Source organism: Anolis carolinensis, chromosome 4, assembly GCF_035594765.1.
Source record: "Anolis carolinensis isolate JA03-04 chromosome 4, rAnoCar3.1.pri, whole genome shotgun sequence".
Taxonomy (NCBI): Eukaryota; Metazoa; Chordata; class Lepidosauria; order Squamata; family Dactyloidae; genus Anolis; species Anolis carolinensis.
This window is the reverse complement of record NC_085844.1, coordinates 183,730,332-183,752,731: the sequence shown is the minus strand read 5'-3', so window position 1 is coordinate 183,752,731 and position 22,400 is coordinate 183,730,332. Positions and strand designations below refer to the sequence as shown.

The 22,400-nt window shown below is 41.5% G+C and overlaps 1 protein-coding gene across 1 annotated transcript in view; it reads right to left on the bottom strand.

Annotated features, from left to right (window-relative positions):
• Positions 1-2,689: 2,689 nt before the first annotated feature.
• The window catches only part of btbd19 (BTB domain containing 19), a 73,559-nt gene continuing 53,848 nt past the window's right edge, over positions 2,690-22,400 (bottom strand). The window contains exons 5-8 of the mRNA XM_008109537.3: positions 12,358-12,426; positions 11,302-11,433; positions 10,065-10,190; positions 2,690-7,234 (exon numbers count right to left, since the gene is read on the bottom strand). Of these exons, the coding sequence (XP_008107744.2) occupies positions 7,100-7,234; positions 10,065-10,190; positions 11,302-11,433; positions 12,358-12,426 (462 nt within the window). The 3' untranslated portion in view covers positions 2,690-7,099. The remainder of the gene's footprint in view (positions 7,235-10,064; positions 10,191-11,301; positions 11,434-12,357; positions 12,427-22,400) is intronic.

Sequence of the window (22,400 nt, the reverse complement as noted above, 5' to 3'; positions counted from 1 at the left end):
TGTTAGCTGGCCCTGATTGTTTCCTATTTTTAGCACTGTTCAGCTGTCTTTTTTGGAAGATCTTTGATTTTGATGAGTAAGGTGACTTGTTGCTCTTATTGTGTGCCTTCTAGTCATTTCCCACTTATGGCAACACTGAGGTGAACCTATCACAGGGTTTCACTGGAACAATCTGTCTGGGGAAGGGATGGGGTACCATTACTTTTTTCTAACGTTGAGAATGTGACTCACCCAAGTTCACCCAATGGGTTTCCATGGCTGAGTGCAGATTTGAACCCTGACCTACAGTGTCAATGCTCAATGTTCAAACCATTAGACCAAACTGGCTCTCGAAAAGTACGGAAAAGAATATTAACCAAAGGAACATGGTGGCACCTTAGTGGGTATGTGCTTGGTACAGCCTCCAAATGTTTTGGATTATAATATGCATCAGCCCTTACCAGCAAAGCCAAAGGGGAGGAATGCTGGATGTTGTTCTCCAGCAACATCTAGAGCATTTGCATATCCCCACATTAAATAGAGTAACCTTGTTCTGCATACAACAAAAATTGCCTTCCTATAGTCTGTTTTTTAAAGAGATCTACATGAGTGGTACTAAAAGTAGTTGTCTGCAGACTAGTATTACTCTCTGAGTCACTGGTGAGCCTCCTGAAAACTATGCAGATATGATAAAATATGGTACAAAACTGATCCCTGGCATGATTGTGTGTAGGGAAGGGGAGGAAGATAGCCAGCCTGCCACATCAGATCATTTGAGAAGCGTTGACATATGAAATAAAGTAGTTTACATGTTTCAACAGAAGTTCAGCAAGTAAAAAGATATCTCTGTATCTGCATTGTATCTTGGGTATAGTAGCTGCTAAGATCAGGCAAAGAACTACTAGTGGGAAATGGCTGTGGAAAGAAGCATATTCTCCTCACAAGGGACAAAGAAACTGATTACACAGCAAAGCCAGGAAAAAAATGAATGATATCTGAATAGCATGAGCTCAGCTGAACTCATAAAGGACGGTCTATTGAGCCACCTTATTCCTGAGGATCATGGCAACATCTATACAAGCTGCATTCTTCATATCCAGATCTTGAAATCTTTCCCAGTCTCCGTGAGGCCAAAACAACTCCAAGACCAACCCATACAGCCTTCTGCTTTGAGAGGCAGTTGCAGCATCTGGAAAACCAATTCCTTTGAACTCTATGTATGTTTCACAGAGGTGATGTTTTACTTGATACAGGAAGTACTTGCTAGTGTACATATTTTGATTTTGCTTAATGTGAAAAGCATAGACATCTTGTCAAGAACTTTGCATTCCCAATTAAAATTATTTAATAGTATCCATTTTTTACTCCCCTTTTCTTGTGCATTCATATAAACACACATATCGGAGCCCCCGGTGGCACAGTGGGTTAAACCCCTGTGCTGGCAGGACTGCTGACTTGAAGGTTAGGTTGTTGACCTGAAAGTTGCCGGTTCGAATCCAAGCCTGGGAAGAGCACGGATGAGTTCTCTCTATCAGCTCCAGCTCCATGCGGGGACATGAGAAAAGCCACCCACAAGGGTGGTAAAAACATCCTGGGCAACGCCCTTGTTGACGGCCAATTCTCTCACACCAGAAGCAACTTGCAGTTTCTCAAGTCACTCCTGACACGGAAAAAAACCCACAATCAATTCCTGTCTTCTTTAATCAGATGTTTCCAGTGTGCACATTTTTTGAAAAACCAGAGAAAAAAGCACTTCTTTCCTAGCCATAATGATAATAATAATGCATTTATGCAACCCAAAAGCCTTAGCATCAAAGTGCATGGCAGCTGTAACAGGCTCCCCTGCCAGGGAAAGGAGTATCTGGTAGAGGAGGACTTCTTAAAATCTTCCACTTGGGACCCCTTTTGGCTGAGAAATTTTTATGTGACCCCATATATACAGGCATATAAAACTGGTATAAAAATAAAACATTTACTGATAACAGATCAACATTTGCAATGCTTGCTAAACAGGCTGATTTTCCTTTTTAAAAAGTTGTTTCTGAAGCCGTTTCTGTATAAACATTTAGATTTGTGTAAATGTCTAAAACAGTCACTAGGTGACATTCAGAAAATGTCTGCTGTTGCCAAATTGTTGGTACCCCAACACTGAGATAAGGTGACTCCATTTGGGGTCAGGACCCACAGTTTAAGAAGCAGTATGTTGGAGGTCAGGTGTGCATTTAGATCAACTTTTGCAACCTTGTTGTCCCCTCGGATCTGCTCTACCAAACTTCCATATCTCAAGTGTGGTCCTTAGTCTATTGCTTTAAACTGTTTGACCTCACAGATCGTATTTCCAATACAATCATCCATGATTGCCCAAAGGGCTCACATCAGAGTGGCTTATCTGTCTCAAGCTCTTTCTTTCACCTTATTGGAGATGCAGATAGTAAAAATGCCTAGATGCAGATGACTCAATATATTCCAGTAAGGTATACTCCCCAAAGCTCCTGCCTCCCTAGCAACCAGGTGCCCAAACAAATGGCGTCAGAAACGGCTGTATCTGAGTTTAGCGTAGTCTGATGGTGCTTCATAGGAAGGAGTGCCAGAAAAGCTGTATCAGTACGTACAATATAGCCAAGTTCCATTCATTATATCTTCTAGTTACATATTGACAGGGTCAGTCATTTCTTGACAAACATTACATTGATCCACCCAAATCCACACATTGTTTAGAGGAATTTATTGGAACCAATGTGGTAAGAACAGTTTGGAAAGGTTTCTTTTTCTAGAATCTCTGAAGTTGTATGGGCACTTTTTCGGAAAACTGCTTCTAATGACCAATTCTCCCTCCCTCTGGAAAATAAATGAAATCAATAGATCAGTTTGGAGCCAGGTGGCTTATATATGTGAACGTGAGAATTGTATCACATTCACATATATAAGCCACCTGGCTCCAAACAGGCAGATCTCATTCTTATACATGCCATTCCAAGAATATTGAGAGCAGTTGGACGTTTGACTTTCATTTTTAATTTAAAAAAAAAAAACTCCCTGAAGCTATGGGACAATGTGTTGACTGAATCTGCCAGAAAAAAGAGGCAGTTATGGAGAAATAACTGAGGATGCTAACTCTGACATTGCATAGAGAGCAAACTACATATTACAGTCATCCCTCCACTCATGATTGGGATTCATAGAATCATAGAATCATAGAATAGTAGAGTTGGAAGAGACCACATGGGCCATCTAGTCCAACCCCCTGCCAAGAAGCAGGAAATCGCATTCAAAGCACCCCCGACAGATGGCCATCCAGCCTCTGCTTAAAAGCCTCCAAGGAAGGAGCCTCCACCACGGCCCCGGGGAGAGAGTTCCACTGTCGAACAGCTCTCACAGTGAGGAAGTTCTTCTTGATGTTCAGGTGGAATCTCCTTTCCTGTAGTTTGAAGCCATTGTTCCGTGTCCTAGTCTGCAGGGCAGCAGAAAACAAGCTTGCTCCCTCCTCCCTATGACTTCCCCTCACGTATTTGTACATGGCTATCATGTCTCCTCTCAGCCTTCTCTTCTGCAGGCTAAACATGCCCAGCTCTTTAAGCCTCTCCTCATAGGGCTTGTTCTCCAGACCCTTAATCATTTTAGTCACCATCCTCTGGACGCTTTCCAGCTTGTCAACATCTCCCTTCATCTGCGGTGCCCAAAATTGGACACAGTATTCCAGGTGTGGTCTGACCAAGGCAGAATAGAGGGGGAGCATGACTTCCCTGGATCTAGACGCTATTCCCCTATTGATGCAGGCCAAAATCCCATTGGCTTTTTTAGCTGCCGCATCACATTGTAGGCTCATGTTTAACTTGTTGTCCACGAGGACTCCAATGTCTTTTTCGCACAAACTGCTGTCAAGCCAGGTGTCCCCCATTCTGTATCTTTGATTTCCATTTTTTCTGCCAAAGTGAAGTATCTTGCATTTGTCCCTGTTGAACTTCATTTTGTTAGTTTCGGCCCATCTCTCTAGTCTGTCAAGATCGTTTTGAATTCTGCTCCTGTCTTCTGGAGTGTTAGCTATCCCTCCCAGTTTGGTGTCGTCTGCAAACTTGATGATCGTGCCTTCTAACCCTTCATCTAAGTCGTTAATAAAGATGTTGAACAGAACCGGGCCCAGGACGGAGCCCTGCGGCACTCCACTTGTCACTTCTTTCCATGATGAAGACGACGCATTGGTGAGCACCCTTTGGGTTCGTTCATTTAGCCAATTACAGATCCACCTAACCGTAGTTTTGTCTAGCCCACATTTTACTAGTTTGTTTGCCAGAAGGTCGTGGGGGACTTTGTCGAAGGCTTTACTGAAATCCAGGTACACTACATCCACAGCATTCCCTGTATCAACCCAACTCATAACTCTATCAAAAAAAGAGATCAGATTAGTCTGGCATGACTTGTTTTTGGTAAATCCGTGTTGACTATTAGCAATGACCGCATTTGTTTCTAAGTGTTTGCAGACCACTTCCTTAATGATCTTTTCGAGAATCTTGCCTGGTATTGATGTGAGGCTGACCGGGCGGTAATTGTTTGGGTCGTTCTTTTTTCCCTTCTTGAAGATAGGGATAGGTAAGCATAACCTGTGTCTCTGTTTGCCTGGTACTTTCCTTTCCCTGCCAAGGCAAAACAGATACTTGTGGCATACAGGAAGAGGAGCTGGACCCATGCACTACTTCACTTACCTTTTTACTTGAATTTCACCCTGGCAAAGGAAGGGAGATACCTGGGGAAACAGAACCCCATGGCTCATAGAGAGAAGAAAAGATCCAGGATAACTGGATGGCAATCTGTTAGGAGTGTTTTGATCATGTGCCACTACATGGCAGGGGGACAGGATGGCCCTTGTGGCCTCTTCCAACTCTATGATTCTAAGTGAGGATCACTATTAAAACCCTATTAAAATCTCTGCCTCTTGATACTGCCTTCACATTGGGTCCCTAATAGAGATGCATTGATTTTCTTGTTCTTCTCCATCTCTTTCTTTCAGCCAAATTCATGCCACACAGAGCTCAACTGTTCCTGTCATAATCTATTTCGAGCACTGATCCATGGATATGTCGACCTAGAGGGTTTTTTTTGCTTGATTTTATGTCTACATTGTTTTACTTATACACAAGGATGTATGGTACATACAGCAAAATCCAGCTACCCTGGTCCATGTAAGGATGTATTTACATTAAATATGTTCTTTGGACTGTTTTCCCCATATTTTCCAGGACTAGTGTTTATTTGACAAACACTAAAGGTCACAAGAAGTCATGCTGATCACCTTTAACAAGTGCTAATTTTATTTGTGCTGAATATTTTATAACTACGGTAAATTATTGCCATCATTGTTGTTAGGTTTCCATTTAAAATGAATCAAAATATGATATAAAAATGTCCCTGGTGTTTTGCTAATAGTTCAGGCACTTTCAGCCAGGACTCAGGCTATTATAAAATAATTTCCCCTTAATTAGCATTTTCCTTCTAAAAGAAATGCCACATATAGCCTGTTTCCTGTGCTTTGGCAAGCCTATATAAGGTTTTTTTTTGTTTGCTTCAGCATAAAAAGAAAAAAGAGAGGGCGGGAGATCCTGTAGCACCTTTGAAAACGATTTATTTCAGCTTGAACTTTTGTGGGTGTAAATATACTTCTTGAAATGCAATAATATCAAACTGGCATGTCAATTTGTATTTTATCATGTTCTTTTCCACTCCTACAACTGTGCTGAAGTGCTTAATACCCATGCCTTTAATATCACTCCATCAATGAAATTCAGGCTAAAATAAAATGGTCTGAGCAGTGCTGCTATATTCTTCCATGCAGCATTCGCTATGGCATGCTTTTTTCTTTAGAGTGCCATGAGCACTGAACTCAGCACATGAGCTCTAAATACTCTTCTATTTCCAGGTTTACATCCAGTACGGACATTTCAAAGCACACAACTGTTACCACCCCAAATCCATGCATCATCCCTTCCCTGGAGTCTTCTGTGAATGTCCATAGCCATTGATGGATGGACCACAAGGACGAATGCACTGGTCCTTATTCAGAGATGTCTTGCTAACATTCCCGTATCTCCAAAATCAATCCATATCAGTAATGTAGATGAAAGGGTAGATGGAATCCTTATCAAACTTGCATTGATATAATACTTGGAGCTAACAAATTGGAAGACAGAAACAGAATTCAAAGAGACTTCAGTAAATTAGAAAACTGGGCTGAAATTAATAAAAAAATTCAAATACAAAATTCTACATTTAGGCCACAAAAAACCAATATACAGGTGCTACCTGCTAGGGATGCTCTGGCTGGAGATCCTGCAGTGAACAGAGAGTTGAACTCTATGATTCTATGAAATCCTTTTGGTGGGGAATTACTGCCAGGTGGGTGAGGGCAGATACCAGATGACTTTTGAACTCTAGGTTATTAATGCAGCAAGCACAAAATTTCTTCTCCTGTGTCCAAAACATAAGTAAGTCTCACAGAGCTGGTGGCGCAGTGGGTTAAACCCTTGTGCCAGCAGAACTGCTGACCTGAAGGTTGGATTGCCGACCTGAAGGTTGCCGGTTCAAATCCAGGAAGAGCATTGATGAGCTCCCTCTGTCAGCTCCAGCTCCCTATGCAGGGACATGCGAGAAGCCTCCCACAAGGACAGTAAAACATCAGAACATCAGGACATCCCCTGGGCAATGTCCTTATAGACGGACAATTCTCTCACACCAGAAGCAACTTGCAGCCTCTGAAGTTGCACCTGGCATGAAAAAAAAAGCGAAAGAAATTTATCCCGAAGCTGATCTGACTATTGAAAACTCACCTGGGACCATAGAAATGAGTTGGAATAAACAACAGAGATGGGGTCAAAATCCAGAGCATGAGATTCAATCCCAGCTTGGAGGGAAGAGGCCTAGTGCTGATAGATGCAAGACATTGTCTTTTTACATATTGTGAAATCTTCCTTTGCTTTTTTCCACTTGAACACTTTCTTAGCTGCAGCCAGGATGCTCCCATTCACACACACATAAGGCATTCCCATAGCAGTTCCCAGGTCTAACACCCAAGTTGGCTGCTTTGGCCACAGAAGTACCGGTACTTCTTTTGGTTCATAGGTCAAGTCTGTCACTTGTGCTGGGGATCAAGGCGGTGATGGTGTTCCCGAGAGAGTGTGCCACGGCGACGCCGGCACAAGGATGATCGTGTGCCACGCCTTTTGCAAAGGGCAAGGGTCTTCCAGGCCTCAGCTAAACTTTCTACCTAGATAGGGGCAGAAACAAATATATTATTTCCCAACCACTGGTGGGCAGGAATGGAACCAGGCAAGGAAACAAATGCAGGCAAACACAACAGGGTAGTAGAGGAATGGGGAAAATAGATGGCAGTCCTCCTCTTTCTTTTCAGATGCGGTGAAGCCCTCAACGACAAAATTCACACTCTTGGTCATACAGCACTCCATTTACAAGTGGGACCTGTTCTTGCAAGGGTATGTTGTGAAGTGGATCTCCCCAGTTCAGTGTTTTAGCTGGGCACCCACACCTTCTTTGAGATTGAATATCATCAAATTCATAATCAATGTACTACCTGTCTCTCCTTGTGACTCAAGACAAGGTTAAAACAGAGAGGTAAAACATAAGACTATTAAAATATTTATAACAGGATACACACAGTTAAAATGCAAGTTAAAATTCGGAAGTTAACACTGAATGGATAGGCCTGCTGAAAGAGATTTGTCATTTGTTAGTTAGCATTATATGGCCACAGAACGTTCCTATAATAGATTATAATAAATATATTCTTGTATCCTGCCATCATCTCCCCAAATGGACTTAGGGCGGCTTACACCCAGCACAAAGTGCCAAAACATAAAACAAGTACATCTAAAATAAAAGCACAAATCGAATAAAACAAATAAGCATATAAAACCATGACTTAGATCTTCTAGACCTCATTGGTTCGTTTGCATCCCCTCTTCATATTTTAGTTTAAATTATTGTGCAGGTGTTACTGTTTTTTTTTTAAAAAAAAAAACGGCATTTATTACACCTTATTAAATTAGTTGGGAGAACTTTATTAAATAGATAACATTGAACAAAACTGCAAAATCATACCACTAAGGATAGAGATGAAAACAGAAATGTATTCTTTCCATGAATTTCTGTTCTAGGAGTTTCACAAAGGACATTTTTGTTTGGATTATTACTTTGAGTAGAAGATGAAATGATGAGAAGGCAGTAAGAAGCCCTGTCCCCCTCTTCCTCTAAGGGGCAGCCTTACACAGTCCATCAGTGACAGGTAGATTCTCCAACTGGGACCTCATCCAGGTTTTCCCAGCTTTCCTGGGAAAACCCTGTGAACTCATGTATGAATGTTTTCTAAAATTCCTCTTTTGGAAAACAACTTTATTGACAATTATGTTAGCACCCAGGGTGTCAAGGCTGGGGGTACTGTCAGCAAACCTTAAGCTATGCATTTCCCACAATGACATCCTGATTGTGCTCCTTGATCCATCTTTCATTCTCACATTTTATATCCATTATCATAGTAAATTTCATTGGCTTGCTTTTTTAAAATCCTGTTCAACCTCGGGGTGAAATCAGTACGCTTCAAAGTTCTGTCGGACATTGAGGTTTTCTTAATATAGGATGGCCTGAATTCTAAGGAACACACTCCTTGTCCATTTATTTCAAAGCAGAGTTGTCAGATGGAATGCACAATAACAAAATTTTCACAGCTCTGCTTTCTTGTCCACAAGGGGGCGCACCAACACAACACCCACCTCATAATGAAAAAGAAATACCAAAGAACACAAAATTATCACCTACCAATAAGGAATTTTTGACTTTTGATGATGTATCTATAGTTTGCTTAAACACAAAAATTTTAACTGACATTGCCCTTCCAGCCCTAATTTTATTATTGTCCTTGCACCTTTTAACTAGCCCTGCCCGGAAGTTGTATGCACAAGCTCCTACCCTCTGAATTCCAGGATATATTACTGTTCAGGCTTTTGATTATTGATTATGTTGTTTTATGTGGTCATAAGGGTGTTAATTTTACTGATTTATGTTTTTAATCTATGTTTGATCGGGCTTATCCCCATGTGAGCTGCCCCGAGTCCCTTCAGGGAGATGGATGCAGGATACAAAAATAAAGTAGTAGTAGTAGTAGTAGTAGTAGTAGTAGTAGTAGTTGTTGTTGTTGTTGTTGTTATAAAGTGGACAACCACTGTGAGGCCAAAAAAAAAAACAAGAGAGGGGTCCTACAGAAAGCAAAATGACCTTGCAAGGAGCCATATAATTCTCATCCCAGCCTTAAGGAGAGAACATTTGTTTGGGACACATAATAGTTGAATTTGAAAAGCAGCAACAGGAGCTTGTCTCCAGTTTTGTTAAAAAAATAGACTTTAGAGTAAGAGAAAAATAGGAGTTTTATTTCAGATGAGCAAGGGGTGAAATTAAACTACTGGATTGTTCTGGTCCATCCTATGCTGGTTCACTACTCTGGTAAGTCTCAAAGCAAAGCAAGGAATGCCTGAAACAAGCAGAAATGTATTGCTGCTATGATTATCTGCCCAGAAGACTTTGTTCACCCCGTATTTTTCAGGTCAGGATCACCTCAATGCCTCTTGGCTCAGGGTTGTGTGGTGATGACTATCGTTTACAAGGGTACTATTCTCGTGACAAGTAGACAAACATTCCAGAGCATATATTCCTTCCTAACCCCGTGAACTTATTCCTTCTTGTTATGCTTTTTTGTTAACGATGCAATAAATTTGTCTGTTAAGGCTTTCAGGCACAGTCTTGTTTCCTTTTAAAGGCATTAAGGGGAGTAAAGGGCTATATCTCTCTGCCAAAGTATGAAGAAAGCAGGGTAACTCCTGCCACTTTGAAAGCCTCGTATTGGCTCTGGCTCCAGTTCAGAGGGAAATACAATTGTGAAGTAAGGAATGTCCTTTGTGGAGCTCCTGGGAACATACAATCTCTGCAAACTATGCAAGCTGTATGGGAATACATAAAGTCACAAGCATAGGCAAACATTCTATAGTCATTGTTGAAGCTGGTAACCTTCCATCTAACTCATCTCTCACCGGTATGAGCTGGTCCCTTCTGTTGTCCTCCTCCAATGTGGTCAGCTCACTTGGGGACAGCAGAGCCAGACGCAGGCCCGACACCACTGTCTCTGCCATTTCATGGACAGATTTGCCCAGGACTGCCTGCAAAAGGAAAGTCAGAGGTCAGCACAGGGTCCTCATTCCATGACATAGAATAATTCCCTTTTATTACATAAAATAACTTGTTTGCTGTGAGTATGGCCATATTCCAGAAGCATTCTCTCCTGCCATTTCAGCCAAAACTATGGCAGGCATCCTCAGAGGTGTGAGGTCTGTTGGAAACTAGGAAAGGGGTATATATATGTGTGGAAAGTCCAGGTTGGGAGAAAGAACTCTTGTCTGTTTGAGGCATGTGTGAATGTTGCAATTGAACATGGCCATATAGCCCGGAAAACTCACAGCAACCCAGTGATTCAGGCTTGGACAACACATAAAATAACTTTTTATGCTCATTCTACATTCCATTTCTTTTCCTGTCCATTCTATATCCACTCCATAGGAGCCTTATTTAAGGTAATTATGTTTGTCCATCTCTAGGAAACTGCTGCTGAAATTCCCTCTTCTGTGCAACCATTGAAAGTGCAGGGCTCTATCCAGATTCCTAGTGGTTCAAAGTTGAGAAACAACCAAACTTAGCACTGGGGGCAGGGAGAGACGGGGAAATGAAATATGGAAAACTGAAATGAACAGATAAGCAGCTATAGAAAAGCCCATGAGGAAGAGGAACGGCTTAAAGAGCTGGGCATGTTTAGCCTGCAGAAGAGAAGGTTGAGAGAAGACATGATAGCCATGTATAAATATGTGAGGGGAAGTCATAGGAAGGAGGGAGTTTTCTGCTGTCCTGGAGACTAGGATGCGGAACAATGGCTTCAAACTGCAGGAAAGGAGATTCCACCTGAACATTACGAAGAACTTCCTAACTATGAGAGCTGTTCAGCAGAGGAACTCTCTGCCCCGGAGTGTGGTGGAGGCTCCTCCTTTGGAGGCTTTTAAGCAGAAGTTGGATGGCCATCTGTCGGGGGTGTTTTGCTTGTGGTTTTCCTGCTTCTTGGCAGGGGGTTGGACTGGATAGCCCATTAGGTCTCTATGATTCTATGATTACTTTTTTTAAATTACAGTATGAACCTGACAAGAGAAAATCAGAGGTAGAACTCTCAAATCCTGACCCTTTCCTTTTTTCACCATCCCCCCATCCCAGTTAAAGAACACTTACAGATCCAACGTGAGCCCATTCGCGAACAGCATATATCAGTTTCAACTCATCAATAGCCAAGCAGTTGCTCCGTAGGATAATTTGCATTGCTGGTTCTGACAGCTCAAGGAAGCCACGTGTTTGAACCACTTCCTGGATATATGTGAAAAATGTATGATTATCTATAGGATAGACAGCACCCTTAAGGCATTAAAAGCTAGTGGCTATGAGAAGGGAAAGAACAACAGCTGGGAGATCCATATGGATCTTAGGATTGAGGCAGTTGGCTGGAAAGCTGCATTGCCACCCTCCCTTACACCAACACCATTACTGAACCTCCCTCTCCTAGTTTCCTATTGCACTATGGGACTGGGACTTTATTCAGGAAAGACATATCACAACATTTAAAGGACTGATGATAGGGGCATAGCTACAAGGAAATGAGGACTTTCCTGACCCAAATAAGAATTCTTTCCTCCTCCCATGAAATGTTCCCTCCATTCCCACAATTTAATCATTGTAAAGAATACGTTATGAAAATAATTTACACCAAGAACATTTGCACCAAGAATCTGCTGGGCACATATTCAGTTGGTTGTTGTGTCTGCTCCTTTCTTTGGATGCTTAAGCTGTATTTTTATATGCTCAACTGAAGTTTTTAATTACTGCAGTGTTAGAAGTATGCAGACTAGAGACTGAAGGAAAGTTTCATTAGAAATGTCAATACCCTCATTTTGCCCTCTCTGTAACACCCTTGATTAGTGATATCCTGTTCCCTTTACAATAAAACTATCCTTCTGCCTATATTGTCCCTGAACATGATCTGAAAGCAACTAATATAAAAAATTAGCTGCAATTAAGTTGGTCTATTCAATGCTGAGTGAGAGACTGCCTGGAAATCCTATATATGCTATCATGAGTTCCATGAAAGAAGGTCGGGCATAACTATAGCAAATACACAAAGTGAAACACAAGAAAGTCTGTACAGGTTTAGCATGAGGTCTGCTCTTCTCTGTGACTAGCTGTCTTGACATTCTTTATGCCTTAGAGAACCCCTTTACCAATCCCCAGGCTTACCTGAGTGCAATTCTCAATGAAAGTCAGGCAATATTTCTGCAAGTCTATTAGCTCATATGCAACTGCTGCCTGTCACAAAGAGAGCAATACACAAATTTATAAAAAGGTTGTGAATGCAAGAAGAATCACGTGATTGGAAGGGCATCAACAAAGCTGGGATCAAACTGCTATGGCCTAGATCTAAATGAAATAAGGCAAAAGTGGGTGTACAGAGATTCAGGAAGGAAGGGAAGAAGGAAGAAGGAAGTTTCCAGTTTTTTTAAAAATACACTATTTAATGTTCCAGGGGACCCTGCAACCTATTTCCTTTCCAGATGGGCTCCTTTCTGCTCTGGATACTTTCTGCTGCTTCATGCAGCTCTCTAGAATAGGGAAAGTCCAGGAAATGCAATTCACTTTTTTTTGGCCAAGAAAAGGTTGGCCCAGAGTGTCCAAAGGTGACAAGGGTTGTGAAAATAATCTTGGTATTGCATGTAAAAAAAAACTTTGTGAAAAGGGCCTACTTTATGTCTCTGCATTATTTGGCACTATCGTATACCCCCCCCCCCCCAAAGAGAATAGAGTTACTATGCATTGTTTTCCCAAGGGAACAGAACCACCAACTATATTACTAGACACTAACATCCTAGCTTTAACGGATGCAGGTTACAAGTGGGAGCTCAGAGGAGATAACTGTGCAGCCGGCATGAAATAAACAATTTCTATTGGTGTATATGTGTGAAAACAATCTAATTGCAGCAAAACCACATTAACCTTCAAGTCGCTTTCAAGACAAACCAGCCCTACCATATGGCCAAACACGCAGCTTAAAATAATTATTCCAATAACAGCACCTAATGACCACAGTAAACAGCAAACATTCGTCAAATCAAATGCGAACACAGTAATGTCATGTTTTTGCACAACTAGCAGGACTTGAGTAAGAGAGTAAGAGAAGATACAGCAAAAGGTATGGTTTCCAATCTGACTCCTACTGTGGGAGAATCCCAGGACATAAATAAGGCTAAATGAGTGTATACTATCTCAGTGATCTGCAAGTCTCTTAAAGGAACAGCTGCACATATGATAGGAGTTGCTTATGCAAGAATGGCTTGAGTAAGATGGAAAGGTGCCAATCCATGCTAAAAGGACTCTAAGTCTCTAAGACTTGAGAATCCAGTCAATAGTATCTCATCTGTGAACCTTGTGGGTATAATTCATCTTAAAGAGATATGAAGAAGGGGAGATTGATCAACCTGCCCCATGGCAGGTACTTTCTTTATCCTATCTTGGTAAGCCAGATAGCTACATCTGCAAACCTGCAGCAATAAGATTAGGATAGGAGAGGTTTAGTGCCTGTGCTATGACCTCAGGAATCATGAAAAACATGATGGAACCCAGAGCAGATCTATTGAGCTACAAACAGGCAACTAACCACAGCCATCTTTCTGGCAGGGAGAATGAAGGTTTCTGCTGGAAGAAAGACTAAGGAGTGAAGACATCTCACATGAGCTCCTGTGAAGAGATGAGTTCAGACTGCCAGGTTCTACTTTCCTTTCCAGGTAGGGTCCTTTCTGCTTTGGAGAATTTCTGTGGGTTCATTAAGCTCTCTAGAGCAGGGACAGTCCTGGCTTGGAACATATATGCACACAACCTCTTTAAAGTACAAAATGGATCTTATGACAGCTGCAATCCCTGCTGTTGCCAGTGACTAGCTTTGCTGCATAGAGGCTGTGGCTTCTTGAAAACTGCTTATGTTGAAACTCAAATGATTTATAAAATCATCCGTGTACCTCCTGGTGAGCCAGGGCATTCAATAAGGAATCAGCTCTACACAAAACAACCAGTCACTGACAGGAGCAGCTGTTGACATCACTTCTAACTCCTATGATGTTCTTCTGTTGGGTACTCTTTCTTGGTAAAGGCGATGGGCAGATGAACTATGAATCCTCCTACTGAATGGAGTTCATGGCTGGGCAGGGAACACACACTCATCTTCCTCCCTTTTGGGTGGCTGTGGAGGGAGCTACAGTTGCATGTAATTTGCAGCACATATGCTAAAATAGGCACAACAGATGCATTACTATTGCATTCAGCAGGTGGGGCACAATTTGTATAACTGCTGCTGGTGCGAGGTAAATAGGGCATTTCAACTTCCATCTTGGGTGGTGGAAGAGCTCAGGTTGTTCCTGAAGGGAAGAGACAGTTGGAAGGAAGAAAAAGGAGGCTACACCTTCTTTTGGAAGGGACTGTCTGAACAAAAACAAGGAATACGTGGAATTGGTTTTGCTATCCAAAACAATTTGGTGAAGCATCTGTCTGAAGCACCCATCAGCATTAACGAACGACTCTCATCCCTCCTAATTAATCTTGCCAAAAATCAGCAGGGAACTATCGTAAGTACCTATGCACCAATTCTAAACATGACAAAGACATCATGGAAATTTTTTACTGTCAGCTGGATGTCATTGTATCTGAGATACTTAAGAGGAACAACATTATCATTTTAATGCAAGAGTTGGACAAGATTTCAACCTATGGCCAGGAACTGTAGGGAAAGATGAGATTGAAAACAGCAACTTAAATGGCATCCTACTTCTAACCAAACATAACCTTGTCATTATCAACACACGATTCCTCCAGAAAAATAAGTTTAAAACATCATGGAAGCACATGGAAGTCAACGCACTGGCACCTCTTAGACAATTATATGTGCCAGAGATTGCTGTGATGTACTTCTCACAAGAGCCATGACAAATTCTGATAACTGCTGGACAGACAAACTATTAAGTTGATCCATGATGGCCATCAAGGTTGCTCCCAAACACAAACTACAAGGAAGAAAGATAAGGTGTAAAATGGGCACCCAAGCCTTTCAAGAGCCCTCTAAACAAGACCTTCTCTAAAGAACACTTAAGGACCATCTGCCCACAGAACACCATGAAAATGTTGAGGAACATTGGAATAAACTGAAGATCTCTATTGTTACAGCCTATGAACAAACCATTAGACATCAAACTAAGAAAAATCAAGACTGGTTTGATGAGAAGACCAAAAATATTATCCATAAGTATGGTAAAGAGACATCAGCTGTGCTGCTCTGAAAAACGTCTAGCTAGTGCAAAAGCTGAGGTTCAAAGAAGGACCAGAGAACTTAAGAACATCTGGTGGAGAAAACAGGCTCAAAAAAATCAAACACTGCAGATACATACAGACACATATGTTTGGATAAACTGATTATGTTTACGTGAGAACATTCTGTAGAGGAAGCTGAGAAGAAATGCCAGCATGTCACCTTGAATGAGAAATGGTTGAAACAGGCATCCCAATCACAGTTTGCCTCAATTGCTAGTAACTCCATCCTCAAATGTGTTGCTGCATTCCTTCTCCCCATGAACGCTTCTAAACTTTTCCTGGATGAGTGGGGATTTCCAGTTCTATAAAGTTTCTACATGACTAGGTATCTAAAAGTACAAGTTAGTGGAGTAATTTCTTAATATGTTACACTTTCATTGAAGGTTTTGAGGTTGAAACTGTATGCCTTAAAGGCATAAATATTAACAAAACAAGAGACTTGAAAGTCCCCTATTGAGGTCATTAAGAAGGAAGAAGTGTTTCTGGATGAGGTAATGCATAAAGAGCACTTGGTCACAAGTTAATCTACTGCTAGAAGTCTGCATTGTGTCAGAAAGCTTAACTTTGAAATACTTTTTAAATCTATGTTTTCTTAAGCCTTATTCTCTGATGCACAGAGATGACCTTCAGTGGCCAGCTACAGACTTGAAATATAACATCCTGGCTTTAATCTGTTCTTTATGATCCCTTTGTCAAACACTGAGGTTCTGACACAAATAGTTCCAACCCTGAGCAAGAATAGAATTGTTCCCAAAAGTCCCGAGACCTGGATACTTGAAGGACTCTTTCACAAACTTGCCTTGTCCATCCACTGAGCACTTTTTCTATATTCTGCTGCTCTCGCAGGAGATTTGATTGACACATGGCTTGTAACCAATTTGGTCAAGCATCTCTACTGTGGAACACCTTCTCATACATGTTTCAGTTATACTCCTCCCAAGACTCCTCATAGCTCTTACAAAAATCAATTTGTTCTACCTGTCTAGTAAAGACATAGTTTTTTTGTGATTTTTTTGGTGATTTAACTGCTTTTTATTAGTATGCGGGTTAAACCGCTGAGCTACTGAATTCGTTGACTGAAAGATCAGCGTTTTGAATCTGATGGGCAGAGTGAGCTCCTTCTGTCAGCTCCAGCTTCTGCCAACCTAGCAGTTCGAAAACATGTAAATGTGAGTAGATCAATAGGTGCCGCTGTGGCGGGAAGGTAATGGCACTCCATGCAGTCATGATCTTGAAGGTGTCTACAGACAATGCCAGCTCTTTAGCTTAGAAATGGAGATGAGCACCCACCCCCAGAGTTGGACACGGCTAAACTTAACGTCAGGGGAAAACCTTTACCTATCTTTATTGGTATGCATATTTTTACAATTCTAAAGTAACAGTTAGAGTGTTAGACTAGGACTTTGGGAGATGAGAGTTTGAATTCCAACATGGAAACCAACTGGGTGACCTTGGTCAAGTAGCACTCTCTCAACCTCAATGGCAGTGACAACCCCTTTCTGAACAAATAAAAAAAACATCTGATAGGTTCACCTTAGACTTATCATAAGTGGAAAAAATTAAAGGCACATAAACACAAAGTGTCTTGAGGCCATCTTGGACAATAAAAAAGAGAGTAAATTATTTTCACAAATTCACAAAACTAATGAAATGTTAAAGTGTTACCAAATATTGTGGTTTCTTGATTTGCAAACGAAGATGGGAAGAGAGGAGAATATAAAGGAGATTCCATTCTCAATTGTGTGGGAGAAGGTTACCTTGAGAGACATATATGGGGGGGTTTACCTCAGATCATAATTTCGATGACACTCTGGAAAATTTGGTTGGCCTTGGCCTCTGCATTCATCATCAGTGCACAAAGTGGCTTTCCTCTCTGTCTTGTTTTGTTTCAAGAAAAACAGGAAGAGAGAGGTGAATCTGTAAACCCACAGCGCTGTTTGTCTAATTACTTTCACTCCCTGTCCCAGAAGTGCTCTTCTTATGCCTGAGAGTAGAAACCAGTAAAAAAGTAAATCTGAACCCATGCTTGGAAGAAGTTTCATAGCAAACACCATTTACGTCAAGGATGAGGAGACTTGACACTTACAAAATCAGTTCTGGGATTGACATACAAACACTAGGTACAAAAATAGTGACTGAAGCAGAGGGACACAGGGGACACAAAAAATCATGGAAAAAGATGGTCCTGATCTGGTCAGGCCCAGGAAGCTGAAATTAGTATCAGAACCAAATTCACAAGTCCTTTCAGGCACAAAAATCAATTCCTAGCCCCTCTTACCAGCATGCTGTTTCACCAACCTAGTTTGTAAGTTGAGAAGCATTGCTACTGTCAGGCAAACAGAAACCAGAAACTTTTGGCAGCAAATCATCCAGAAGCAAACAACAGTTCCTAAGGTCCCTTCTGCCCACTCAAAACAATGTACGTAACTGCACTGTAATGTAACAATGGTTGAACCCAAATTATGACTGATGTGCAAAAATGCAGAGAGAAAAAATGGTACTGATGCATTTTGTGCATTTTAATTACTTTAAAAGCAAAAGCAGTTGATGAAAACTCGTAATTATAAACATCTATGACATGTCCATCCTGAGTTCCTTTTTTAGTTTAGCTAGAAATAACCTATTAAATCCTATATACAAAGAAATGTCACATGTAGAGTTAATGTGGAAGGGCTTGTGTTAATTCACATGCTAGCTTGATTTTAAATGCATATTGTCCTTAAATCTTTTAAAAGAAAAAGGCATCCAAGAAATAAAAATAACAGTAACAAGAAGGGAGAAATAAGACAGCAAAACACTTCACCCTGAAGATGCAGGCAAAACATAAAGAGAAAATGCTGATGGTACTCGGCCATACAGCCCAGAAACCATACAACACCCCATTTCATCCTGCTCAGTACCATGATATCCATGATATTCCTCAAGACTATAGTTCTTGGCTGTCAAGGAGCACTGTTAACTTCACCCTCAATAACAAGGGGAAAAGCAGTGTATCCTAATCTTTGTCTTGGTTATGGTGAATATCAGTGACACACAGAAGCCACATGAATATTCACTTCCTACCATTATTGCAGTGACAGCACTATGGGAGCACTCATCACTAATCTTCCTTTAGAATAGATGGAATGAGAATGGTTGCCTGAAGTTATTCCAGAACTGCCCTTCCTGTCTCTAATGAGCACTGTGATAGGATCAGCCTTTAGGCTACAAAGAAATGGGTAGGAAGTTCATTTAACAGCAACAATAACAACAGGTGGTTAGCCTACTTTTAGCTCCACCACCATTTCATAAATGCCCTTGAGAAAACTGCATCTACAAATGATACATCTGGATACAGTGTCCTTTGAAGTGATTGCCTCTCCTACCCACCAGATACACTCTCATATTTTCTCCCCATAATGGAAGTTGCAGATTATGCTTTTTGTGGTTTGCGGCACAAGCTAGCGATTCTGAGGACAAATTTTATAGCTGGGTGATGGTCCTACAATCAACATTGTTGCATGAGAAAACCAGCCCCGGGTCCTTGAGACATCTAGTTTACCTGGGCCAGGTCACCACTCACTTAAGTCTCCCTTTTTTCTCTTTTTCTCTCTCGCTGGCGCCTGCCGGAGCACTAACCCAATGAAAGGCAAAGAGCACTCCTTAGATGCCTTGTCATCATCTTCCTCTGAAGGTTTCTATGATGTGCCATGACAACCAGGGGTAGATTACCCCTGGCCATGACTTACTGGGGAGCCTGACTTGTTAAAGGTACTTTGGAAAACTATGTCTCTCATGTATATAATTTGCCCCAAACACTCCATGTTTTTCCTATGTGTTCCTATTTAGCCTATCTGTTGTGTTAACCTAATGTTTTATGCTCCTGAGATCCCCATTCCTTCCCTTTAAGGGAAACCATGTTCCTGAACCCAAAGATGTCTTGCATCCCACACAATTGTATAGCCTGGGGGAAAGAAACTAAGCTGGGAATTTCCTCATCAAGTTCCCAGTTTCACCTATATTTTTGGACTTTACCGAGACATTGCAACACAATACTTCTATTCAGGCGGGGAAAATCATCTCCCTCGCTCCTTGGGGAGAGAGCAATTCACCACCCATGCCTTTGAAGCCTAGGACCACTCATGTCGGAAGGAATCAGCATTTCTACAGCCAAAACCCATCCTCTGTCATTTTTGCATGATTGTATTAATATATGATATTTTGTTTCTCTGGGGTCTGGAATCGCCAGGCCAGCCCCTTTAAAGGGCCATGTCATGTTCATCCCTTAGAACAATAACCTTTCTGGGTAGGGCCAGAGATGCCCTCAATCATGTTATAGTTTTTCCTGTCAATAAAGAGGAACTTCACCTGTCGCCACTCAAATCACCCATTGTAAACAGCCATGCCAGCCGTGATTGGTCAGAATTAGAGGCTTGGCTGCAGCCTGTGCCAGCTTATGTATAAAAAGGGCTATGAAACTGTATTCTGTATGCTATCTACTTTGTGAATGAATCACTAGCTAGCATCTTATCTGCAGATAATAAAATCTTCCTTGGTTGAAAATCACCTTCTCTCCTTGCTTGCTGGTTAATTTCAATTGGGCCTGATCTGTATGCTTGCCACATCAGGGACTCACTCAAAATGAGCAGTTCAGGTTCATCATTTGCCTGGGTTTCTGCCAACAGGTTTCTCCCTAGTCTCACTGCCAGGAGTTGTCTCCTAAAATGGGGCCAACAACATTACTTGCAATGTGGAATGTTGCAAGTATAAAGTAGAGAAGGACACTATGGGACTAAAAAACAATATCAGCTAAAAGTGGGTCCACATGATGACCTAATGCACAGGGGCTAGAAAATACTGAATGTGCATTCAGGTCATCATGTGGACCCACTTCTAGTTGACGTTGGCTTAATGCCTACAATGTCACAGGGTCACACGGGCATCAGGGGCATATCATGTGTTGTCACAATGCAAGATGGGAAGTGGGCCTCAGAAAACTCTCAATTTGTGAGATCAGCTGTCAGTGGAAGCCAACAACATCCAAATTGTGTGAAAGCACAATTTCTTTAGAGGGAACAGATTATCCTGCAGCCCTCTATGGACCAGATGACTCTAGTAAGTCTGTACCAAAGCTATACAAGCTGATTCCATCAACTCTTCCAACTACAGAACCTAGAAAGGCACCACTGTGCACATTTTTATTAAAATTTGTCTTTTGTTCATTTATTTTAGAATAAGCAAATATACAGTCTTCAAGGAAAACTAAAGCAGTAGACTCTCCATTAACTAGCACCCATGGGGACTGGTAGGTGCCAGATAAGTGTGATTTCTGATTGCTTGAGAATTACCATTAAAACAAATCTAACTAATACTGTATCCCATACTATACCATACCATAAACTCTGTATTGACTTGATATTTATATTGAAATACAGTAATTAAAAATAAATACAGAAAAATTCAATTAATGTCAGATGTTGTAATGCTTTACTGCATTACAAAAATGGATTTGATTGTGTTATAAAATATTTAATTTTATTTTTTAAATATTTTTTTGCTGTACTTGTACTTGAGAGTTCCTGTTGCTTAACTTCCGGTTAACGGAGAGTCTACTGTATAAACAAGAAGGGCTATCATCAAAAATGTCTTCATACTGCTTGATCACAAAAATGCTTTCAGACGATTATACCAGACCTATTGTGTAATGGATCCCCCCATGCACTGCCCTCAGCCCTCTCCAGACAGCACAGTTGTCTCCTTCGTCTTCAATGTAACTGCAGCTGCACAGCACAAAAGACTGCCTGCTCCATGAAAAGAAGTCAGCACAGGCCTTTTGTTGCCGCAAATGCTCCTCATCCTCCAGCCGTCTCTATGACATATATGGGGCTGGGGGGTTGGGATGCATACAAAGAGGCCATGAAGAGGCATCTAGGCATCCACTGCGCAATTACGCTTCCTGCAATACAGAACAACCCAAGCAGGAACAAAGTAAACCAATTGAACCAAACAACGCAGGAGTCCCTTGTTTTACACATCTTAGTGTGGGTTTTGGTAGCTGCCACAGCCCTATATACCGGCTGCCTAATCCTGAATTTCAGCTGCTGGATTTGGCTTGTGTGCGTCAGCTGGCGTGAAATCAGCGAGTGGGGCTCTATGTGGGTCTTGGAGAGGGCAGGTGCCAGCAGAACAAAGACGATGTGGCACAATGGGAGGCCCTGGCCATGTCCCAGGATGAGCGCTCAGATGGAGGACAAGGGTGGACGGTGCAAAGTTCAAAGAAGGTGTGCTTTCCCCATTGCCCTGCTGAACAGGATAACATGACCTACAGTATAGGGAGGCAAATAAAGGAGGGTAGGAATCCCAGATATGACTGAGTCTGTTCTAAATTCTCCTTGCTCTGAATTAGAGTGCTAGAAACACTATTTTTTAAATAAATAAATAAAGCCACCAGAAATTAAAGGCAAACATGACTTTCTCTCGCATTCAGCACATCATTCTTTCAAATCTTCTCCCCCCAACTCATCTTCCCCAGTTTGAAAGCCTAAAAACATAATGGTTGTAATAAAAAACCACAAATATTGATAAAGGGACTTTTTGTTCACTCCAAGTAACCAGTGCGATGTAGTGGTTTGGGCACTGAACTACAACTTGGGAGATCAGGGTTCCAATCCCCACTCAGACATTAAACCTACTGGGGTGATTGTGTGCAAGTCACTCTCTCTCTCACGCTCAGAGGAAGGCAATGGCAAACCTCTTCTGAAAAAACTTACCAAGAAAACCCTGGAATAGGGTCACTTCAGGGTGCCATAAGTTGCAAATAACTTGAAGGCACGCAAAAACAACAGTAACAAGTGAGACATAAACCTCAGGTCCTGCAAATACAATTGGTCCCAGAAAAGGAAACTGAAGGCTTTTTGTTCTCCATCTCCAATAAAGGAGGAGTGAAATGT